This window comes from Balaenoptera physalus, assembly GCF_965194825.1.
Source record: "Balaenoptera physalus genome assembly, chromosome: 13".
NCBI lineage: Eukaryota > Metazoa > Chordata > Mammalia > Artiodactyla > Balaenopteridae > Balaenoptera > Balaenoptera physalus.
Genome location: NC_138892.1, coordinates 20,366,450 through 20,391,111, shown reverse-complemented (window position 1 = coordinate 20,391,111; position 24,662 = coordinate 20,366,450). Strand labels below are relative to the sequence as shown.

At 35.3% G+C, this 24,662-nt stretch overlaps 1 protein-coding gene across 4 annotated transcripts in view; it reads left to right on the top strand.

Annotated features, from left to right (window-relative positions):
* The window catches only part of CHPT1 (choline phosphotransferase 1), a 42,844-nt gene that overhangs the window by 9,294 nt on the left and 8,888 nt on the right, over nucleotides 1–24,662 (top strand). For 2 of the 4 annotated variants that reach the window (XM_082419478.1, XM_082419479.1), the window contains exons 2-8: nucleotides 5,768–5,915; nucleotides 6,190–6,331; nucleotides 14,244–14,328; nucleotides 17,124–17,255; nucleotides 19,530–19,688; nucleotides 20,161–20,286; nucleotides 22,500–22,610. In XM_082419478.1, coding sequence (XP_082275604.1) covers nucleotides 5,768–5,915; nucleotides 6,190–6,331; nucleotides 14,244–14,328; nucleotides 17,124–17,255; nucleotides 19,530–19,688; nucleotides 20,161–20,286; nucleotides 22,500–22,610 — 903 coding nt within the window. Of the gene's footprint in view, nucleotides 1–5,767; nucleotides 5,916–6,189; nucleotides 6,332–14,243; nucleotides 14,329–17,123; nucleotides 17,256–19,529; nucleotides 19,689–20,160; nucleotides 20,287–22,499; nucleotides 22,700–24,662 lie in introns of all 4 variants that reach the window. The other 2 variants (XR_014252283.1, XM_082419480.1) reach the window with 2 other exon arrangements.

The following is a 24,662-nucleotide window of genomic DNA, read 5'->3' as shown; positions in this document are numbered from 1 at the left end:
CAGGACTGAGAGTGACCCCACCCTTCGGGACCACCAAGCCTCTGGAGCCTCTCCAGCCTCGGTTCCATCAGGGACCCTCCTTCTGTAAACAAGGAAGTGCCCCTGGCCACAGGTTCAGCTGTGTCACAGGCACATAATACAGGTTAGAGCCGTGTCAGATTAGCAGCCTATTAAAATTACCCGAGTTTCGCTTAAAAATCACTAGGATCACTCAACTGGGTACAAAGTCCATCTTCTAACGCCATACCAGCGTTACATTTTTTCACATATGCCTGACCTGTCTTCTGATTTTCTTTCTTCCTAGCTCTTATAAATGCAGTTTCTATTTTATATGGAGAGAGAAGTCAATTGATGTTTGGATAATTGAAATCTCCCTATTACAAGCTGACCCAGTCGTTACTGATTATGTAATACCTTTTGCATCTGTATCAACTTATATCCAAAGCTATTTAAAGCAAAGAGACACTTTTTAAGTATGAAAATTCATATAAATGGGCGTTGTATAGTTTCAGTATTTCCTAAATTTTAATTGAGGAAGGTTTTTGCTTTTGTGTATTACCTATGCTATTTTATACTTACTGTTTTTCTTTACATCAACTTTAAATCTCCTCCTTTTTAAAGACTTAGACTCGAAGCCTTAATATCTACAGTCATAAATTTGATAGCTATGCTAGATAATTTTTAAATTAATATTTTCCAAAATACATTAAATAAAGTCGTAAGTATTAAAATGAAAAGTTTATCTATGAATCACCTAAAATTATCTTATATAGTATCAGAAATAATAACTAAAATGTACTGAGCTCTTCCCATATGCCAGGCACTTTTCTAAGCCCTTGACATGTACTAATTCATTTAATTCTCACAGTGAGATAGGAACAGTGATTATTCCCATTTTTCATAAAGGGAAACTAAGGCACTGAGAGGTTAAGTGGCTCATCCAGCTCACTCAAGGATCAGGTGCAGGTGGAATGCAGAGTCTACACTCCTATCCACTCTGCAAGAAAAACCCAGCACATGTATTCTTCCTTTTGGAAACCATTTTACCTGATAGGTTACCAGGTAACCTATTAACCTGATCATCAGTTGATTTTAATCATCTAGTTATTTAGCTCTCATGGTATAAACAGCAGATTTTAAAAACAGAGAACATACCTCCTACTCTTGAGAGGATTCTAGTTCCATATTAAAGATGGGGCCTTAGAGACTACCTAGTCTAGCATCTTCATTTACAGAAAACCTAAGAATGTGTTCCCCAAAATCCAGTATTCTAAGGTCTGAGCTGTAAGTAAAATTTGTCCAGTGAGCAGAAATGTGTTCACTGGGACCTCCTGGTGGCACAGTGGTTAAGTACCCGCCTGCCAATGCAGGGGACACAGGTTCGAGCCCTGGTCCAGGAAGATCCCACATGCCGCGGAGCAACTAAGCCCGTGCGCCACAACTACTGAGGCTGCGCTCTAGAGCCCGCAAGCCACAACTACTGAAGCCTGGGCACCTAGCCCGTGCTCCGCAACAAGAAGCCACCGCAATGAGAAGCCCACGCACCGCAACAAAGAGTAGCCCCCGCTCGCCGCAACTAGAGAAAGCCCGCGCGCAGCAACGCAGACCCAACACAGCCAAAAGAATATAAATAAATTCATTAATAAAAAAAAAAGAAATGTGTTCATTGATCACTTTCTAAATCTTTTCATCCTTTTCCTGATGTGTGTGCTCATTCAAACACGTATAAAAAGGGGTATAATACCCAGGATAAATAATTGATCTATATATGAGTGTTCTCTCTGATCCAGAGTTATTTTGAACAAGAACAATTGCCATACGGTCTGGTTCAAATCTCTGGTTTCTCTAATCCTTTATTTCAAGTAACTGGAAAAAGTAAAATATCGCAAGTACTTAGTTTTATACAGTTCTTTTTTTTTTAATGACTAGGGCTTATGATTGATTCTTAGTAATTATTTTGTCTTCTAGAATAAACTTATATAATAATCTTTCACACAGTCATGTAAGATTCATCATTAGTGAGTTATTACTTAAATTGTGATATAGCCACATAATTGAATACCATGCAGTCATGTAAAAGAATGATGTAGATCTTTATGCTTGACCTGGAAAGGTTTCTATGATGTAGTATAAAATTCTGATCTTAAAGGATACAGTAGATCTTATAAAAATTATATAATTAAGAACGTTAAATATTAAGAATCTAATATGATCTGGAGAAGTTCCGCTTTTTATATAGTCTCCTTCTGCAGAAGTATTCTGATATATTGCTTAAGACTTTGTAATCCACACCTGATTTTCCCACGCTTACATTTAAATTTTTAAAAAATAAGTTAACATGAAAACTAGAATTGAGTTGGGGTGGCTCTGTAGATCCTGCTTCCACCCAGAGTGTCTTCTGTAGTGACACCCACGTTAAGCAGACTCCTGGAAGGAAGGGGCATGCTGCTCCTGGCAAGTGGATCTCCCGGCTGGGGCCTGTTTTGCAGAGATAACAGGTGAGAAAAGAAGTTGAAAATTTGCAAACTGTTTCATAGCTCCCAGATGGGAATGGAGGTGATGACAACAGAGTAAAGAGAAGATAGGTCCAGCTCCTGTGGCCTTGGGCAGACTGGAAAGGTAGCGAACGAGCAGCTGGCGGGCTGGTATGCCTTTCTGGGCTTAAAAGGAAAGAAGTCTCTCTCAGCTGCAGCGCTTGCCCACCCGTCTGTTTCACTGCACCTGGAATTGTATTGTGGGGGCAGGAAAGTGCTTCTCAGCAGGTTTGAAAGAATAGGTAAGAATCCAGGTGGGAAGCTGCATCCAGTCTGTGTAGCCTGCAGCACGACCGATCTGATAGATCTACCATAGGGCAGGTCAGAAAACCTGGGTTTGATTCCTAGACCCAGTCTAGCTGCTCTTCTCAATGGAACTTTATCACCCCTCCCTAAGTTTCTCTTTTATCTGTAATGCAAAGAACATAATAATGCGTTGTCCGCCTTGTCTCTGTGGATTGCTGTATCAAATACAATAATGCATTTTTAAAATATATTATTTATTTATTTATTTTTGGCTGCGTTGGATCTTCGTTGCTGTGCGCACGCTTTCTCTAGTTGCGGCGGGCGTCGTTGCGGTGCGCGGGCCTCTCATTGCGGTGGCTTCTCTTGTTGCGGAGCACGGGCTCTAGGCGCACGGGCTTCAGTAGTTGTGGTGCATGGGCTCAGTAGTTGTGGTTCGTGGGATCTAGAGCGCAAGCTCAGTAGCTGTGGCACACGGGCTTAGTGGCTCTGCGGCATGTGGGATCTTCCTGGACCAGGGCTCGAACCCATGTCCCCTGTGTTGGCAGGTGGATGCTTAACTACTGTGCCACCAGGGAAGCCCTTCATAAGTCTTTTAAAGCAATTAATAGTGTAGTCATTAATACTGGGCATGTAATATTAACAAATAATGAAATGTTTATTGAAGTTCAAAGTAAACTTCTACTTACTTAGATTGAAGAATGAGGTAGCAGGTTGATTGGTATTTGCAGAATTACCACATAGACCATACATACATTGATATTTTAAAAACTATATTTGCCACTAAAAATATGCAAAACACAATTTAATGACAATAGCTAACCTTTTTTTTTTTTTTTTTGGCCACTGTGCACAGCTTACAGGATCTCAGTTCCCCAACTAGGGATTGAACCCGGCCCACAGCAGTGAAAGCCCAAAATCCTAACCACTAGGCCACCAGGGAACTCCCTACAATAGCTAACCTTATTGAGCACTTACTATGTGCCAGGCTCTGCGTAAAGAGCCATCTAAGAATTTTTTCATCAGATACAACTGCAAGTTTTATTCACATCTTACAAATGAGGTCACCAAAGTTTAGAGAGTTTAAATGACTTTCCCTTTTTTATAAAGTGCTGAAAGAAAAGAATGGTCATTTTAAAATCTTTTTTCTCTCTCTTGTTTAAATTGCATCATTTCTATTAATCTACCTTCAAGTTTACTCTTTCCTCTGCCATTATTATCTATGCTTCTGTATGTAATGTGTCTTTTTCCTCTGGCTTCTTTAATGATTTTCTCTTTATCACTGGTCTTCAGTGATTTGATTATGATGTGCCTTGGTGGGTTTTTCAAAAAAAAAAAAAAAACTTATTCTGCTTGGGGTTTGTTGAGCTTCTTGGATATGTAAGTTTATAGATTTTTATCAAATTTGGAAATTTCCAGCCATCATTTTTTCTTATATGTTTCATGTCCAACCCTCTTTCTTCTCTCCTTCTGAGATTTCAATTACATATATGTTAGACCACTGTTGTCTCACAGGTCACTGATGCCCAGTTCAATTATTTTTAGTCTTTTTATTTCTGTGCATGATTTTGGGTAGTTTCTTTCGGTACTCTGCAAGTTCACTGATCTTTTCTTCTTCACTGTCTAATATGCTGTTAATCTCATCTAGTATATTTTACATTGAAATATTGTACTCTCCATTTCTAGAGGTTTCACTGTAGTCTTTCATGTTTTCCTCCACCTTCTTGAACATATGAGGCATATTTATAAGAACTTTTAATGTCCTCATCTGCAGATTTCATTGTCTCTGTCATTCCTGGGTCTGATTCTATTGATTGATTTTACTCCTAGTTGTAGAGCATATTTTCCCACTTCTTTGAATGACTAGTAATTTTTATTGGATGCCAAACATTGTGAATTTTACATTTTGGGGCAGTAGGTTTTGTGGGGTATTCCTTTAAGATGTTGTACTTTGTGTTGGCTTTAGTTAAGTTACCTGGAATCCGTCAGATCCTTTAGAGGCTAGATTTTACATCTGTTAGGGCCTTTGGTCTAGGGCTAATTAATGCCCAATGCTAAGGCAATACACTTCTGAGAACTCTACCCAGTGCCCTAAGTATTACATGGTCTTACATGCTGTGCCTGGTGGGAACATAAACCATTCCCAGCTTTGTGTGGGCTTCAAGAATTGTGTGGTCTTGCACTGTCTAGTGGTTCTTTCCCTGGCCTTGGTTAGTAGTTTTGTCTCATTAGGCACAGGTCACTTCTCAGCCAAAGACTCTAGATCTCCACAGTTTGTGCCCCTCTCCTCTCCAGTGCTCTGCCCCACAGATTCTAGCTGCCTTGACCTTCCTGAACTCTGCTGCGTTTCTCCTCAGCTCAGCAGGATTGCTGGCCTCTGTTCCGGTTCCCCACTCCTGTACTGTGGCCTGGAGACTGCCTATAGGCACTAAGCTGGAGCAGTCACAGGGGTCAGGTCATTTGTTTCCCTTCTGTCAGGGATCACAGTGCTGCACTGCCTGCAGTGTCTGAAAATGGTTGTTTTATTTATTTTATTGCTTTTCTAGTTATACAAGATGGGAGAGTAAATCCAGCCCCTGATACTCCATCATGAAAGGAAGCTGGGGTCTGTGGTTTGTCTTTAAGATCTTCTTTCATAGCAGAGACTTACTGAATAATTTCAAATCCGTGCCATATATGAATAGTATTATATTAAACGAGCTGTGGACTAAGAATCAAAATCAGGGTCCTAATCCTTGCTTGGTCATTTAACTTTCGGCTTCTCACAGTACAGACTTTTGTGACACTCTACCCAGGTGACCTAGAGCAGTTCATTTCTCAATTTAATTCTCATCTGTAGAAGGAAGGTTATAAATGTTCCTTGTAACACACTGAGGTGATATAAAGTGTGAACATAAGAAAATGTGTCGCTTGGCTTGGGTTGAGCTATTTTCAAACAGAAGCTAGCTTATTGTCACTCACCAGTCTTCATTGTTTACACTTCTTTTTAGGCACCGTACTGGACATACCTTTTATGTGCATTAGGACTCTTCATCTACCAGTCACTGGATGCTATTGATGGGAAACAAGCCAGAAGAACAAATTCTTGTTCTCCTTTAGGGGAACTTTTTGACCATGGTTGTGACTCTCTTTCCACAGGTAAGTTTTTAGTGGAGGTTTTTTTCCTATAGTTGTTTTTGTTTGTTTGTCTTTTAATGATGGCTTAAAAACTGAGCTGTTTGGTTTGTTTTGGTTTACAGTTGGAAGCAATTTTGCACAGTGTATTTTAAAAGTATGTTCAGGAATTTATTTTGTTTAGTGTGCCTTATTTTCATGCCAAGATTGTGCACCTTAAAATTCTGTATTTCTGAACAGTCAATGGCAATTATTTAATTAATTATTTTAAATTCTTAATGGTTCTTGTTTCTTTCAGTTTTTATGGCAGTTGGAGCTTCAATTGCTGTTCGCTTAGGAACTCATCCTGACTGGTTGTTTTTCTGCTCTTTTATTGGGATGTTCATGTTTTATTGTGCTCACTGGCAGACTTATGTTTCAGGCGTGTTGAGGTTTGGAAAGTAAGTATGTATTTTAAGTTGTACATTTAAAAATATAATCAAATTCATTTTCACTATCTGTCATACTTCATTTATCCATAGTAAGGGGGACAAAGTGTCAATCAGGAATTCAAGTTACCTTTTAACTTATTGAAGCATCCATAAATGCTACACCTTAATTTTAATCTTTTAGGTATTCTTCATGTTATAGTTACATATTTGATGATAATTGTATTTTTTCCCCCTTCTCCAACTTACTAACCCAAGTTTACATTAGACAGGAGAAAGAGAAAAATAAGGGACCTGAATAATATAGAAAAAGGATATGCAGTACTTAAAAAAGTAGCATTTACAGCAAAGGAAAGTATAAACAAGACGAAAAGACAACCCTCAGAATGGGAGAAAATATTTGCAAACGAAGCAACTGACAAAGGATTAATCTCCAAAATATACAAGCAGCTCATGCCTCTCAATATCAAAAAAACAAACAACCCAATCCCAAAATGGGCAGAAGACCTAAATAGACATTTCTCCAAAGAAGATATACAGATTGCCAACCAACACATGAAAGGATGCTCAACATTACTAATCATTAGAGAAATGCAAATCAAAACTACAATGAGGTATCACCTCACACCAGTCAGAATGGCCATCATCAAAAAATCTACACACAATAAATGCTGGAGAGGGTGTGGAGAAAAGGAAACCCTCTTGCACTGTTGGTGGGAATGTAAATTGATGCAGCCACTATGGAGAACAGTATGGAGGTTCCTTAAAAAACTAAAAATAGAACTACCATACGACCCAGCAATCCCACTACTGGGCATATACCCTGAGAAAACCATAATTCAAAAAGAGTCATGTACCACAATGTTCATTGCAGCACTACATACAATAGCCAGGACATGGAAGCAACCTAAATGTCCATCGACAGATGAATGGATAAAGAAGATGTGGCACATATATACAATGGAATATTACTCAGCCATAAAAAGAAACAAAACTGAGTTATTTGTAGTGAGGTGGATGGACCTAGAATCTGTTGTACAGAGTGAAGTAAGTCAGAAAGAGAAAAACAAATACCGTATGCTAACACATATATATGGAATCTAAAAAAAGAAAAAATAGTACTGACGAACCTAGGGGCAGGACAGGAATAAAGACACAGATGTAGGAAATGGACTTCAGGACACAGGGAGGGGGAAGGGTAAGCTGGGATGAAGTGAGAGAGTGGCATGGACATATATACACTACCAAATGTAAAACAGATAGCTAGTGGGAAGCAGCCGCATAGCACAGGAAGATCAGCTCAGTGCTTTGTGACCACCTAGAGGGGTGGGATAGGGAGGGTGGGAGGGAGACGCAAGAGGGAGGGGATATGGGGATATAAGTATATGTACAGCTGATTCACTTTGTTATACGGCAGAAACTAACACAACATTGTAAAGCAATTATACTCCAATAAAGATGTTAAAAAGAAGAAAAAGTAGCATTTGGCTTATGTGATAAAATAATGAGATATGGAATCTAAAGGTCCTTTTTGGTCAAATTTTTATGTGTCCAAAAAGGGTAACCCCTTTACAGCAGTCACCAACAACAGTAATCATGAGAGTCTCAGCTGTGGTAGACAGTTGATGAGATAATGTAATAACATTGTAATATTTGCCCCGATGCCTCATTCTTGGACACCAGGAAATAGTGCACAAGGCAGGAACTCTGTTCTCTATCCCTCTTTCCATCAGCTCCCTTTCTGCCTGATCCTTTAATAGCTGTCTGCCATTGGCTCATTCTCAGCTTTGGCTTCCCCGTCTACTGATTCTTTTTAGCCACACTTTATTGCTGCACAGGAAAAACAGTAGCTCTGAAAAAAAATCTCTGATAATGATAAATGAAAGGAGAAGCTCAAAACTATGGATGGTTTAGCAGAGTGAAGGCCTTTGGCAATTTTCCACATTGACTCTAAATTAGGGAATAGTCACAGCTATCACCTCTTGAGCACTTGCATGGTTCTGGCATTGTACTCAGCGCTTTACATGCCTTATCTCATTTATTCCTCACATTAATCCTGTAAGGGTTTTACTGCCACTGTACCAATGAGGCAGAGAGGTTCTGTAACTTCCTTATACTGCTAAAAAGTGTAGAGCCAGGGTTAAAACTCAAGTCTCCAAACCCCACACTTTTAATGACTGCTGCTCAGTACTGTGGGATTATCAATGTATTAGGTACTGTGGAAGGATACAAAATGCATTTTTAAGAAGTCCGTTTTAGGAACTATATAGTATACTGTATTAAAGGGATAGGATAATACTTCTGTGACACTGCTAATACAGTCCATAACCATGTGAAAAATGACCTGCTTTAGGTTTCCATAGCACTGAAAAAATCCTAAGTAAGGAGAAGCTGGCTGTAGGCTGAATTAGTTTAGGAAAGCTTTTATGGAAAATGTGAGTCTTCAGCTGATTCTTTACCTACTGGTCCAGAACCCAAGGATCAAATTCCCAGGCTAGGGAATTCCCTGGCGGTCCACTGGTTAGGACTCGGCACTTTCACTACTGGGGCCTGTGTTCAATCCCTGGTCAGGGAACTAAGATCCTGCAAGCCGAGCAGCTAAAAAACAAAAAAGCCAGGCTAAAAATTCAAGGCAAGTATGTAAAATTAAGAATCTGTACCTACGTATAGATTAAAACAGGCTAAAACAGAAACATAGCTTTGCAAAGTCTAACGCATTTTAGTTAATATGGTGAACTTGCTATGGTAAACTGGAGTAATATAACAATGCAATGTTCTGGTTAATTGTTGTTATTTAATGACAAATGCAATGTTCTGGTTAATTGTTGTTGTTATTGACTCAGACTTTACCTTTCTGGCTTATAACTTCATTAAAAATCTTTCTAAAATGAATTAGTTCACATTCCTGGCCCAGTTGTATATTTTATACTCATTTGCTATTGACTGAGAGCCTAATGTGTGCCTAGAACTGCACATACAAAGATGAGTCACTTGCAGATGGAATATGCCAGACAGATTGGGGTAAAAGCATTCTAGGCAGGAGCATGAGGAAAGGAAGTACTCAGAACATTAGGGAAATGGCTGTTATGGCTGAGCACCATGCATGTCAGGGACTGGAGGAGATCCTGCAGTGCCCAGGGGTCAACCATGTAAAGTACTTACTCTGTATGGCACAGGTCCTAATCGTGTATTTTTTCACTTTACCAAAGTAAAGATGCCATTGAGTATTCAGTAGGATACATTGGGTCCAGCTTAACACTATAAGAAGGATCTGTATGTAGGACATCAACCAAGCCTCTGGAAATGCTTACAAACTCAGTATCAATTGTTGACTAGGACGGATTTCCTGAAAATCTGTCACTTTTTGAGAGGTTTAATTTTTATAGTGTTTATGTTATTAGAATACAGATAAATGATACAGATATATGAAACCAGGCCAATCTCAGAATCTACTGTGGAAATTTGTTTTATGAATGTATTCTTGGTTTAAGCCTACTTAACATGGTTTCCCTTGTTCTGAAAGACTGAAGAAAAATATGCCAAACGAGAGCTTAATTGGACTAAAAAACTTACTACATTTTGCTGTTTAATTTTTTTCCAATTTTCAAAGCCCTTTAAGTTATTTATTACTATTGCTCCTGTTTTAAGTTTACTAGTGAAAAGCATAGGCTCTAGAATCAGATTGGGTAGAATCAAATTCTGTCTCCAAGATACCAGTTGTTTGACCACAAATAAATTATTTAACCTCATTTTCTTCAGTTTCTTCATCTGTAAAATGAGAATAATCATAATTGTGTTAAAAGGTTATTGTAAAGATTAAATAATAATGTATATAAAGGACTTAGTACAGAATCTGGAGGACAGAAGTACTCAGTAATAAGGTTAGCATTATCATGACATATCCTTTAATTTAATTCAATTTCTTTTGTATATTTACTTTGAGTGACATTAAAAAGTAACTCTTACTAAAAGAAAATCAGATGTCATGTATTAATCAGTAAGTTACTGATAAGGAGCTAATTTCATAAGGAAATAAGCATACAGAAGAAACTGAGTTAAAATAAATTTGAGGATAGAAGGTCAATATGATTTGAGTGATTTTATTGACTACTGATGTAATATTTTTACAATGAATTTTAATAAATATTTTTGCAGTATTCATACAAATATTTATTAAGCATCTGGTATATGCCAGGCCTTGTTCTAGGTTCTAGGGTAACATGAGTAAACAAAATATGAGTAAATAAAACAGACAAAAATCCCTGCCCCCCTTGGAGTTTATGTTCTAATATAGGAGACAGACAATAAAGCAAGCTAAACAAGTAAATACTGCACATAACACATTAGCTAGTGAGTGGTAAGTGCTCTGTGTCATGAACTGTAAAGAGTCTGGGATTTTACCCTTACAAGCTACCAAGCAAGCCGGTTAATGTTTCATGGATGCTGAGAGAAGACACAAAACTCCTGGGTCAGAGGCAGAGGACAACTTTATAACTCAGGACAAAAGCAGTAGCCTGAGGTTCAGGTTCATGCCGGGTTCCCTCGCTCCACTCCTGAGCCCCGTGGGGTCATGCGGTGGGACTGGATGAATGCCTGCACATGTGATGGGTGGCATTATGGGAGAGGAACACTGAGGGATCTGTTGCTTTTATAGTAAGTGGAAGCAAGCCTGCTCTTTGCGGGGAGATGTAACCTCATCCTTCAAGGTTGCTCACTGCACACACAGCCCTGAGAAGTGGCCCGGGTGAAGGGTGCTCAGGATCTTGGATTCTTAGCACACCCCACGAGAACGTGCAGGGATGCTCAGGGTCCATGGCAGATTGCCTCTCCTAATTGTATGAAGAAAAATTAAACAGAGAAGGAAGAGAGTTACTAAATACTATTCTGTTTTTCTTATGACCATAAAAATACTGTTTTATACTGTTTCATAGAACAGAAAAAGAAATACTATTCTATTTTACTTGTAGATATTTTGTTATATGTTTTACCTCCTGAAAATACGTAGATTTTAGTACAAATATGAATTTGTTATCTTGAATAAGATAATTTAAATGACAAAACATTAATAACTATCTCAAACTGTAATTTTCAACTTTTAATTAAGGATTTTTTAAAGTTAATCAGTGATATATTAGTATTTTCCTTAGTATAGTTAGTGAAATAATTTATAGGATTACAGTTAAAATCTGTCCCTATATTAATGCTTGCCATGTGAGATAAGGCATATCTTATTTATAGCATGTTTGCTCCCATGTATCAAGGGTCTGCTCCCATGCAATTCAATACAGCAAACAATCCTTAAAGTTTAATTAAAAAATCTAAACCAAGTCCAATGTTGACTTGTATTATGTGGTATTTTGTTATTTACATGTGAATATTTAGACTCAGTGTTAATTTTCCCTTCTTTCAAAATCCTTAGAATTTCCATATGGTATTATGTCCATTTTTCCACATATTTGTGGTAAAGAACTAATTTCTACCCCGCCCGCCCCTCAAATCCATCATGGAGAGATAACATGCAATTAAAAAAATAAAAAACAAAAAACAGACTTACAAAATGCAGTCCCCCATATTTCATTCAATTCAAGAGATACAAAATTACTCTATCAGACTATGATGAAAGTTTCTAAATGCTTGCTCTCAATTTCTATACTTACTGCGGACTGTAACAAACCCTAGACCACACTTTGAAGAGCACTGTTGTAGATTGTTCTCTATAATAGTTTGAGAATGTACCTGCACCATATCCCCAGTATCCATCTTTCTTGGATTTTTTATGTCTTTGGATTTACTTTTTAAAATCTTGGACCCACTAATGAGTTCTCTAAGTTTGTAAATTGTTATACAGATTATTCTTTTATTTGTCTAATATATCTTTCAAGCTTCAACTGGCTCTTCATATTTCAGATATTTAAGGATTTTGTTAGTGATTCCACCCTTTTTACCATATCCTTTCAGCTTTCTTTTTTCCAGACTCAAGAATTGTCATTTAACATACATGTATGAACACCAACATTCTTCATTGTAAAGAAAAAAATTACTGAGAAAAAATAAACAATAAAAAATTTCCAAAAAAAAAAAGAATTGTCATTTATTTAGTTTATCCTTAAAAGGCAGAGAGGAAGAATGAAGCTTTCAGTTTAATTTAAAATCTGTGGTGTGAATGATGCATATGTGAAACCAAGGTTCCTAGCTCAATCCCTGTATGTGTCATTTAGTTCAGAGAAAGTTTGTTCTGTAACTTCTGTCAGCTTTTCTAGTTGCTTCTGGTCACTAATCATATCCTGGAAAAATTATGGATTAACTTAATGTAATTCTACCACTATTACTGGAAAAAGAGTGCACAATTCTAATAATAAATCATAGATGTAGTAGCAAGAATGTTGGCTCTGGAGTCTTTTTCCTATAGTAATATCCAACTGTTTCAATACAGGCATGAAAAAATCATTTCAATTTCCCCTTCCCAAAAAACAGGCATAATTTATAGTTCATAAGACTCATAACAGATCTTAGTAAATGTTATTACTTTTCCTTTTTCTCCGCAAAATACCGTACATTATATTATTACATTTACCTTTTTCAACTAACTTGACTATTTCTCCATGCAGCCTGGAGGCCTTGGTTTGCCCATCACTGATCTTACAAATACTGGATGTTATTACATTTTCCTTTTATTTGTGCGTTAATGTTCCATTCACCTTCTCCTTCTAAATGCCCCCAAAATAACGCAGTTGAGAAGTCTTTTCTTCTGTATCTGGATCTGTTTTATCATCTAATCCCTACATTTCTTATATTTGCAGAACAATAAGTATTCCTCTAGCATCTAAAGACTCCAGGGCATCTGAATGGAGATGCAAAGTAGGTAGACAGATATAAAAATTTGGAGCTTGGGAAAAAAAGATGTGGATTAGGAGAAGTGGATTTAGAGGTCATTAGCATATAGATGGTAGTGTTAGGTATAGATGTAATACTCAGAGAATCTAAAAAGAGAAAAGAGGAATTCTGGAAACAGTAGCATTTAAGATGTGGAGGAAGGAGCCTGGGAAGAGCTTCCAGCAAGGTAGGAGAATCACGAGAGAACATGGCAATAAAAACATAGCAAAGCATTTCAAGAAAAAGGGAGTGATCAGCATTTTAAATATTGAGAGGAGTTATGCGAGATAGTAACTGAAATGTATCCCTTGCATTCAACAAATTGAAAAGTCACTGTTTACCTTAAACAGTTTTAATAGAATGGGGCCAAAAACTGGACTATAATGGATTAAGCAGCAAATATGAAGAGAGGAGGAAATTACAAATGTGGACTACTTCTCAGCCTGTTTCTGGAGCAAAGGAGAGAGGAGTTGATAGCTTCAGGGGATGCAGATTAGAGACTGATGTTGGTTTAGTGGGTTTTTGAAAGAAGTTTAAGTATGTTTATATATAGGGGGAAAATATCTGTGGAAACCAAAAAACTATAATGCCTGTTAGTAACGTAATGAGAAAAACTGTTGGAATTTTCCCTACTTTTTAAATGAAATTCACTTGAGAGTTTAAGAATTTGCCTTAAATCATCTGGTGGTTTTTATATTATCATAATTTTTCCTGATTACAAGAGTAATACATGATTGTTATTAAAAAATTCAAACTTTGCAGAAGTATGTAAAGTAGAAGATAAAAAGCCTTCTGTAATCTCAGTGATAACTGTTATCAGCAATTTTACATATGCTATACAAGTTTTTTACCTATATGTAAGTGCATTGTTGTTCTGTAGGCTTTTTCACTTAACAGTATAGTTAATTGATGATTCGGTGATGAAACTAAAGGTAAAAATAAACTAAGCCTATAGAGATTTTTACATCTTTTGATTTTAATATAAGGTTAATTAACCTTCATATTTAGGAATTTGGTTTACAAACATCTGTTCTTTATCCTTCCTCTTTAGAGTGGATGTAACTGAAATCCAGGTAGCTTTAGTGATCATCTTTGTGTTGTCTACATTTGGAGGAGCAACAGTGTGGGACTATACGGTAAATCTGAGGATTTAAATTTATATTTAAGTACTTTAAAAATATTTAGGAAAAAGATTGCATTGTTAATTTTCTTCAGAAATCCTTGGAGTTGTATTTAATAGTCATTCCATTTCTTAACCTTTTTTCTTCATTTTATAATTTTACTATTCTATATACCTTATTACAGCATGAATATACTACCCTATGCATGAATATACTACCACATAAAGGAAAATGACCCCATTTCCCTAATATAAAATTAAACAGACTAGTTGAACTACCTTTTCAGGCCAAAATTTATCTCATAAAATAGATACATAAAAAGTAAATTCAGTAAAATATTTTATGCTTGAAACTTGTCCCTCAATATTAGGAAAAAAAAGTTGCTAATTTGCATTTTTTATAATCTACTATAGTGAAGTTTCCCATGTTAAGGAGTGTTTTTATTTTCTGCGTGGTTGGAGACCTCAGTATTTTGATAAAAGTTGACTCTCAGGAGGCCACTGTTATAAATTCATGCTTTGTATAGGCAGAAAATTTATGAAGAAACTATTCCGTCTCTACAACCTAAGTTTACAGTATTGGCTGACTCAAAACTTCATGCCCAGAGAGTTAAGAAGAGTAATAAGGATAATATCAATAGTCAACAACTAATACTTACTCAACATTTACTATGTTTCTAAATATTTTACTATCACTGTTTTCATCTGACCCTCAGAACAACCCTGTGAAATAGATACTGTCATTTTTGTGTTTTATAAATAAGTCTTAGAATGATTAAGTAATTTGTCCAATGACACATAGCTAGTAAGTAAGTACTGGAGCTGATTCCAGACTCTGTTTTTAATCACTAAGCTATATAACCCTGGTAAAAATAGTAAGAGATACAAAACTAAACATGCTCTTACCATAGGATCCAGCGACTATGCTTCTTGGTATTTACCCAAATAAGTTAAAAATTATGTCTATGCAGGGAATTCCCTGGCAGTCCGGTGGTTAGGACTCTGTGCTTTCACTGCCATGGGCCCAGGTTCAATCCCTGGTCAGGGAGCTAAAATTCCACAAGCTGCATGGCACAGCCAAAAAAAAAAAATTATATCTTTGCAAAAACCTGAACACAGGTATTTATAGCAGCTTTATTCATAATTGCCAGAACTTGGCAGCAAGTCCTGCAGTAGATGTCCTCCAGTGGGTGAATGGATAAACTATGGTACATCCAGGCAATGGAATTGTATTCAGTGTTAAAAAGAAAGAGCTATCAAGCCATGAAAAGACATGGAGGAAACGTAAATGCATGTTATTTAGTGAAAGAAGCCACTCTGCAAAGGCTCCATATTGTATGATTCCAATCATATGATATTCTGGAAAAGGCAAAATGATGGAGACAGTGAAAAGACCTGCTATTGCCAGAAGTTACGGGGTTAAGGAGGGATAAATGGACAAAGTCCAGGGGATTTTTAGGGCAGTGAAACTATTCTGTGTGATACTATAATGGTGGATACCTGTCTACCTGTCATTATGCATTTGTCATTTATGCATTATGCATTGTCATAGAATGTACAACACCAAGAGTGAACCCTAATATAAACTCTGGACGTTAGGTGATAATGATGTGTCAGTGTAGGTTCATGGATTGTAACACATGGATTGTATCACTCTGGTGGAGGATGTTGATAGTGGGGAAGCATGTGTGTATGAGTGCAGGGAGTATATGGGAACTCTGTGTACTTTCCGTACAGTTTTGCTGTGAACCTAAAATTGCTTTAAAAATTAAGTCTGTTTTTTAAAAATTGTAAGAGATTTCCCTGTGGCATTTAGTTTCAGAATTGCCAATCACAGTTCATATCACTAGGCTGAGAAATAGACTTTGAGCATATTTTTAAGTAGAGGAACATTCCCTGAGATACTCATATCCCTTCTTATCATGTAAGAATAAATAATAGAATCAAGGATACATAGGCCTCTAAAATATGCTAGAGGGATGCGATGTTATCTTTCATGGTACCTGTTCAGCCAGTACCCATTAGAAGGTGAACGTGGACTTAGAGGCAGTTCGGCAACTCTGTCATTGTCAGATGTGGTTGTTTTAAATTTGGAATTCTGATTTGGTTATACTGGGGAAGAATTTAATCTTAAAATCATTTCATTCAATGTTTTAGCAATACCATAGGAAGAAAGCATACCTACTTATTCTCATCAATAAGAATGCTGAATTTAGATATAGATCTTCTAAATTTAATTGTTGATCTGTAGTTTCCACAAATTTTGGTACAGTATTTCAAAGTATATTTTCAATACACAATAGCCTACAGCTTTTGGCAATTCATTGTTACTGTTTTTTAAATCCTTTGCTGCCTTTGGAAGTTTTCTTGAACAGCAATTGACCAACAGGTAAATATATATTGCTAGAGATTTAATCCTGGATATTAACTACACAAAACTTTTGCATGCACACACGTTTGTCACATTCATGATGCAGACCATGGTGTCTGACCGTCCTGTGATGCTGCCTTTTAGACGTACTAAAGTCAAGTGAACTATCCTTTTTCATGTTTCTTAAGTCAGATGAAGGCTTGTGAGATAAAATACTTCATCCCACTTATTTAAATAGACTTAGCTGGATTTTTCACTTTAACAGATAAAACCATTAAAAGAAAAGTTACCACTTCAGGTTACATTCCAGAAGTTAAGGTTTGATTATAAGAAAAAGAATAGCTTATTGTACAGGGCTGTATCATAATGTTTCTTTACTTTTTAATAGGAAAAGAAATTCTGTTTTCTTAATGATGTGTTTCTTTCCTCTACCCCTAAAGATACCCGTCCTAGAAATAAAATTGAAGATCTTACCAGTTCTCGGAGTAGTAGGCGGAGCAATATTTTCCTGTTCAAATTATTTCCATGTTATCCTCCATGGTGGTGTTGGCAAGAATGGATCCACTATAGCAGTAAGACATTAATTTCATCATCATTCAGTATTAATTTTATGATGAATTTTCTTTTCACCCAGCTACAGAGATACTAAAAATATGACAAAGTTCAAGAATAGGGAAGGAAACTAAAAATATGACAAACTTCAAGAATAGGGAAGGAAACTAAATATCTTAAAAGAATTCTTTTTAGGCACATAATACAAAAGCATTTTTAAAACAGTTTAGACTGATGTTAAAGAATTTTTCCTCTTTCTACAGCCTTTCTCAGAGTAGACTTTTGTGACATTCGATTTAATCATCTGCTGTTTCATTACTGTACATAATTAAGAGTTACCATTTGTCTTCTTGCTCGTTGTGCCTGGCCCTGATATAGGAGAGGAGGAGGAGTAGGGAATGAGTTCCTGATTGAATGTCAGGAAAGCTGCCAAACGTCATGGTTTCACATATGGGGCAATTTCTTAGTCATGAAGTAAATTTTATTGAAATTTCACTGAAATGTATTTTTAAAACTCTCCTAATATTTTAAAAGGTAAAAATTTTAACCTCAGTTCTGGAGTCGGTACACCTTGTATTTGTGTTCTTTACACTTTGCTCATCTATAATTCTTTTGTATTTATTCATATTTGTTTTTTTAAAACTTCTTCAATACTTTTACACAGGAAAGAGGCAGAAAGGAATTCTGCCCGGTTTTTAACAAATATAACATAATATCCATGTGTTTAAAAAAACATATTGTCATCTTCAAGGTAGTTGATCATAAGATAAGTACTTATTCCAGTGATGCCATCTTCTGTCAAAACATTCTTGGAATGCCTTTAAGCTATAGTTCATTCTCTTTAATTTCTTCAGTGCTGTAGTTCAAAATTTCTGTCTTTTAAGGGTGGGTTTGATTTTGAGAAAAGTCAAAGTCATTTGAAGCCAGCTCTAATAAATAAGAGGAGTAAAAACATGAAATATAGCATTTTTAGTTTAAAAAAAGACTCATTCTCTTAAATGACTTATACATTGGCTCTTAAGGCTATTTCAAAGGAATCCACCTAATTCATAAATTATCAATTTTTATGAATATATTTTATATACATAATTCAAAGGCAAAGTATAAAACTCACTTAGATACATAAGTTCTGATATATTTGGAAATTTTAATTTGTTGTGTTTTGAGGTGTTTTGTCAGTTAACCTCAGAATTGTTTTAGAAATGTTAAAGTATTCTGCATAAGATGCTTAAGAGTACTTTTTGCTTGACCATGGATGATAAAATAGAATACTTGCTAGAACATGAGTTCTACTAAAGACGATGAGATTTAGTGATGATGAGCATCCACTTTAGAATATTTTACTAAGACATAATTCATTAAATGTTTGAAGGAAGACAAGAAATCAAACACTGTGTCTAAAGAGTGGTTGATTTCAAACTCTTAAACTGGTGGTTTTCCAACTTTTTTAGCAGCAGATTTCCTTGAATAAAATTTATAGAACCAAAGTACAGGTAAAAGCACTATTTTAATAATCTAAATATTTATAACATTACTATATAGTATAGTGTTTTATTAAGATATGATTTTGTAATATTTATAATATTATTCGTGTAATTTTATAGTAAGTTCTAATTTGTAACATATAAACGTAACAAACAAGAATAAGCCTGCTTTAATAGATACATTTAAATTGGTGGTTATATATTTAGTAAGCCTTAAAATCAAATTTATTTCAATATTTTGTTTAGGATAAGCAGTGCTGAGAGCATCCTGATTCGCATAGATAAAAATGTAATGGGTCGGGTTGTACAATGTTACATAAGAGGGCATTTGTAGTCTAAATGCAAAAGGCAGGGGCAGGGGTGGGATATTGGTATAGAGAGAGACCAGGGCAGAATTAAACTCCTCCTAATCAGTGATTAATATATTGTGTAAAAGTGGCAGGTTAAGCTTTATTTCAATATCTGCACAAAAATATGTTAACTTGGCAATTGGAGTGTTGATGGCCTTCAGCATGGTAAAATTCGGTATAGAATAAATCACGTTATTTTTTTAGTGGTTATTAGTTTAAAATGTGTGTTCATATAAAATTGGAATCAAACATCTAAGCACTGTATTACCTCTGTGTAACCCTAGGTTTCTGTGGAAGTTTGAAAAGCATGGCTAAGGTCTGTATACTCCTTTAGGCCATACATTATCATACTCTTCTCTAGGTCTCTAGTTCCTAACACAAAATAGATGCTTAGAAAATATTTGCGTTGTAATAAATGCATTTTTAAAATTTGGTGCTGATTTTCTGCTTTATCCATTAGGGTACCAGTGTCTTGTCACCTGGACTCCACATAGGAATAATTATTATACTGGCAATAATGATCTACAAAAAGTCAGCAACTAATCTGTTTGAAAAACATCCTTGTCTTTATACCCTAATGTTTGGATGTGTCTTTGCTAAAATCTCACAGAAATTGGTGGTAAGAAATTCTTTTAATTTATGATTCATGGTATAAATATGTACTTGTTCCTCAAACACAAAGCTGGAAACTATTTCATACAATGGGTAGGTTTTTTATGGTGTTATCATCACAATAGTTAGCTCTTTGTGCTCCAAGTAATACTGTAAATGAATGTTAGATTCACAGACTCTATATATATATATGTATATATATGTATAGTAAGTTCTTTTAATTGTTTAGCAATGATTATCAATTATAACCTTTTGATATCAAGGAATTTAAATATTGGAAACTTTAATAAGCTACCCAGTCATGAATTTGAGAAATTTTAGATTCAGTATTCCCATATCAAATGTGAGATTAAATAAATGGTCTCTTTATCCTTATTTGTCTTAATAGTAAATTAAACTTCTAGTTAATTCTATCCTGAAACTAAAAGCTAAAACATTTAAAATTTAATGGTGAAATTATTTTGTTTACTTTTTTATAGATAGCTCACATGACCAAAAGTGAACTGTATCTTCAAGACACTGTCTTTCTTGGCCCAGGTCTTTTATTTTTAGACCAGTACTTTAATAATTTTGTAGACGAATATGTTGTTCTATGGATAGCAATGGTAAGTGCTTTTTTGGTAAGATTTTTATTTATTTTTAACAAATGTCAGATAATACTATGCTGAAGAGTCATTTCAGTGAGATATCAGGTAGCCTTAATTTCTAATCTATACAGTAAGTGTTTCTGAACATTTAAAATTACTTCTTTAAAGCTTGCTTTATATTGTGTTTGAAAATGGCCCACATATCTGGAGATCAGGGTTCCAACAACCTAAATCCTTAAAAACACAACTGTGTACCTTAAAAAAAATAGTACCAAAAAAACAGTACTAAGATGTCAAAAATCACTTCACTCTCTGGCAAAGGACTACAAACATGTATTAGTGTCTGACTTATTTAATCCAGCTTGTTAGAATTATTATGAGCTTATAGCAGATAACCGGTAAATTAACTGTAGTTGGTGTTAGCAGAGGTGGGCACTATTGTATCAAGAACTGTCAGCTAATACTGAGGAAACAAAACAGAACAGACAGTACTACCCAGTACAGGGTTCTGGGACCATTTTGTGCTAGAAATAAGCAACCCTACGTATCTGTATGGCCCTTGAGGATAGTGCAAAATTTATATTAATAATGATGACTCTTATCAAGCAAATTAAATTCTCATTGATTGCATCCTGCTTAAAAAGTGATGTGGATAATACATATATTAATTTCTATTCAAAATTATTATAAAATAGAATTTGGTGCATAAGAGGGAAGCTTTAGCCATCTGAGGAAAAGAAAATCATTGTTGGTAACACTTTAATCACACAAGTGGATAAAGGAGGCATTACTAAATTTTTTATTTTACTAAGACATTATCTTTATGGTTGGTCTTCAGTTAATGGTAGTTCTGGACAATTTTGCTGTATTTTTCCCTACCTCCAGACCTCACTGGACTTCACCAAATTGTTAGTGATATACAAAAACTGATACTAAAGTTAGCTAAAAGAAACACTGAACCTTTTGATAATTTAAACGATCTCACACTATTTGTTAGATAGAGGTATTAAAACAAAGCCTATCTGTTCTGTGCATGGACCCCTGGGGTACATCTGATCATCCTTTATACTAGGCTCTATAGTATTATACTTTTTTTCAGAGTAAGTTAATAACTTAATATCCATTCAGAAGTCTTCCATTCTTCAAATAGTGATGAGATGTAAATCTTAGTCCTTGAAAGTTTCTCAGGCAATATTCTAAAAAATGTTTGAAAATCAGAATAATTTCCTTTAATTTGCTATCCACTATAAATATTATTAGGGCTCCAAAACAATCTAAATGTAAGAAATAGGTGGTGATTTTTCAAAATATCTGAAAATTCAATGTAGGGTTTCTTTTAGTGAACGTAAGTATTACCAAATGGAATTAACAGAATTAAAATAGCAGGTGTTAAAAATTTGAGCACTTAATTTGTAATGAGTGAGTTGGCCTGGTTTTACGTCAGTGGTGGAGATTATGGTGAGAAAGTCGAATTCAATTTTTCTTTAAAACACTTTGTGGACCACAATTAAAAACAAACAGAAAAACACTATGTGGACCAAAATAAACATATTGTGCCCTTTGGCATCCTTAGGGAAAAGGCTCTTGCTTCAGAGAGAAAAGAGTCAGACGGAGTTTTTCAAGTAAATGATAAGGAGATGTTTCCCCTCAGTGGTGAGAATTCCCTCCACCGGCAGAGCTGTGAGGCTCCTTTTTCTAAAAGGAAGCATTTGCCCCCAGCCTCTGGGAAAGTTCTTAAATAGTGTGCCTCCCGGCTTAATTTTGTAAAGAACACAATTTTGTATGTGCCTTCCCTCAACTATGATGTCTCTTCCAGGCCTTTACTTTCTTACAACTACTCTCAAAGGAATAAGGAAAAAGAAAAGTATATGATGGAGTGATTTCATTATAATGACTGATAGCCCCTTCTAGTAGAAAATTTGAGGCTTTGTTGCACAGTAGAAAATTGGAAGGATATGGAGTCAGAAGACTTGAGTTCTGTTGTTTTCCAGCTTTTGTAATTTAGTCTATACCTTTTAGCACTCTGAGCCTCAGTTTCTGTAACTGTGAAATACCCTGCATATTCCAGAGGACTACAGTGAGGTCCAAATATGAACTATAAAATGTAATATTTTCGGTGAAGAATTTTTGGTTAAGGTTTGAGTTTAGGGGGCGAGGGGACAGAAAAATAGCTGCTGCTTTAGAAAAGATAGACCATAATCCATTTTATATTTTCTTTTTTGCTTCTAAAGGTCATTTCTTCATTTGATATGATGAGGTACTTTAGTGCTTTGTGCCTGCAAATTTCAAGACACCTTCATCTAAGTATCTTCAAGACTTCATGTCATCAAGCACCTGAACAGGTTCACAAGCATATTGACTAATAGCCCAAGGAAAAGAGGAGAAGCAGTTAGGGGAACCTATGAGTGAAGGAAATCTCCTTTTTCAGGAGGCTAGTATACTATCAAATAAGGTTATATTTTAATATAAACATTAAGTCCTGTAGATTCCATTATGTCTGTTTCAGTGGCAAAGCCCTCGTTGTGTGTCAACATTTTTTATCAAGGTATTATCAGAGTAATACAATCTATAAATTAATTAGAAACAAAACCAAAGAAAGAAATTTCAATTTTCTGAGTATAAGAAATTGAACCACTGTAGTTCTAAAGAGCAATCTCTTTGTCTCAGAAATCCTTATCAGACAATTGGGGTTTTCTCTGCCAAAGGATTACATAAAAATTCAGGACTTAAAGGATTTTAGCCATCTTGAGGGTGATGCTTACTTCGCTAAAAATTGACAAGTGCGTTCATAGTATTGCATAAGTGCATGAATTGTAATAGTGTAATTATTGAGTCACATGATGTTATAGGTATTTTTTATTAGCCATTTTCAAAAAGGTATGTTAATTACTATTGTATAAAAGGAAATACTTGCTTTAGTATGCCAACTTATGTAATTTGTAGTTAGTAAGAGGAATTATCTTACCAGTTCAGAAAAACAAATGAATCTTTACAGTGAGGGCAACTTGTTCCTTGATATTCTGAGTTTAAATTTCATTGTCACAAAAAAAGTAGACATTAAACATTTCCCTTTGTGAAAAACAAAACAGTAGCTAAAGCACAATTGACATGTAAGAAAATTAGTAATTTATGAAAACATAGCAAAAATATCTTCCCTTTAGAATATCAGCTAAAGCTACTTCAAGTACACTTTTACTCATTTGAGGTAAAATGGGGATAAAATAAGTATCTGTTATTCAACCACTAACTACATTATGTACTGATTCTCATCTTTCCACTCTCACTTAAAAGTGTTTTACCTTGCTCATTATGAATAATAGAACTATCACATGGGTCTTTGGTGATCCAAATCTTCGGACTCCCATCTTACCTGTTTGTAATTTTATCCAACAGTTCTGTAGACCATAAGCCATATGGTGAAATAATTTTTTTTTAAAAAAGGAGTAATGAACATGTACTATATCTTAATATGCAAGAAAAAGGCATATTGAAAAAAGAGTGGAAGTTGATATTCCTTAAAAGGAAAAAATAGGGACTTCCCTGGTGGTCTAGTGGCTACAACTACATGCTCCCAATGTATGGGGCCCGGGTTCGATCCCTGGTCAGGGAACTAGATCCCACATGCCACAACTAAGACCTGGTGCAGACAAATAAATAAATAAATATTTTTTTAAAAAAGGAAAAAATATATACTTATGTGAATTAAGTACACAGAAAATACTCTGGAGTACTTATTTTGCCTCTGAAACAACTGGTAAATTCAATAAGAACCTTCTTAATTTGAATAGTACTTAAAATTTATATTAAATTTTATAATACTTAAAATTTACATTCCAGCATGTACTTTGGCTTAAAAGGCTTTTACAAAACGCAAAAATTTAGGAAGTAAACTGTCCCCTTAATGTCAGATATTTGTTAACGGTGGAGGACTAATTTCTTCCTATATAAGTTAGCATAGTTAGAAAAAGAGGATCAGTATGGATTCATTTTTAAAAACTTGGAAAACCTAAAACTGAGATAAGTGTGGGTTATGCAGCAAAAATTAGAATTTAAAATATGGAAAAACAGGACAAAATCACTCCTTTCTCCGTCTATTGGGCATATTTTTTGTTTTTGAATGATTCATTGAAAGGAGTTTCAGCAAAAAATAGTAAGTTTAACTCAAATATTTCAAACAAATGCTGAAACAATTTAATATTTATTAAATCAAGAGTTTCATATGTTTTTCTATGTTTAAAAAAATGCACATTTTAAAATACAGGGTATAGGAATTAACTGTTCAAGTTTGGAAATGAATGTAAAAACATCCATATATTTACTGAATATTAAAACTGAAAAACAAGACATTCTGTGTAATTTATAGTTAAAGACAGCCGTGAAGTACTTAAACCGTA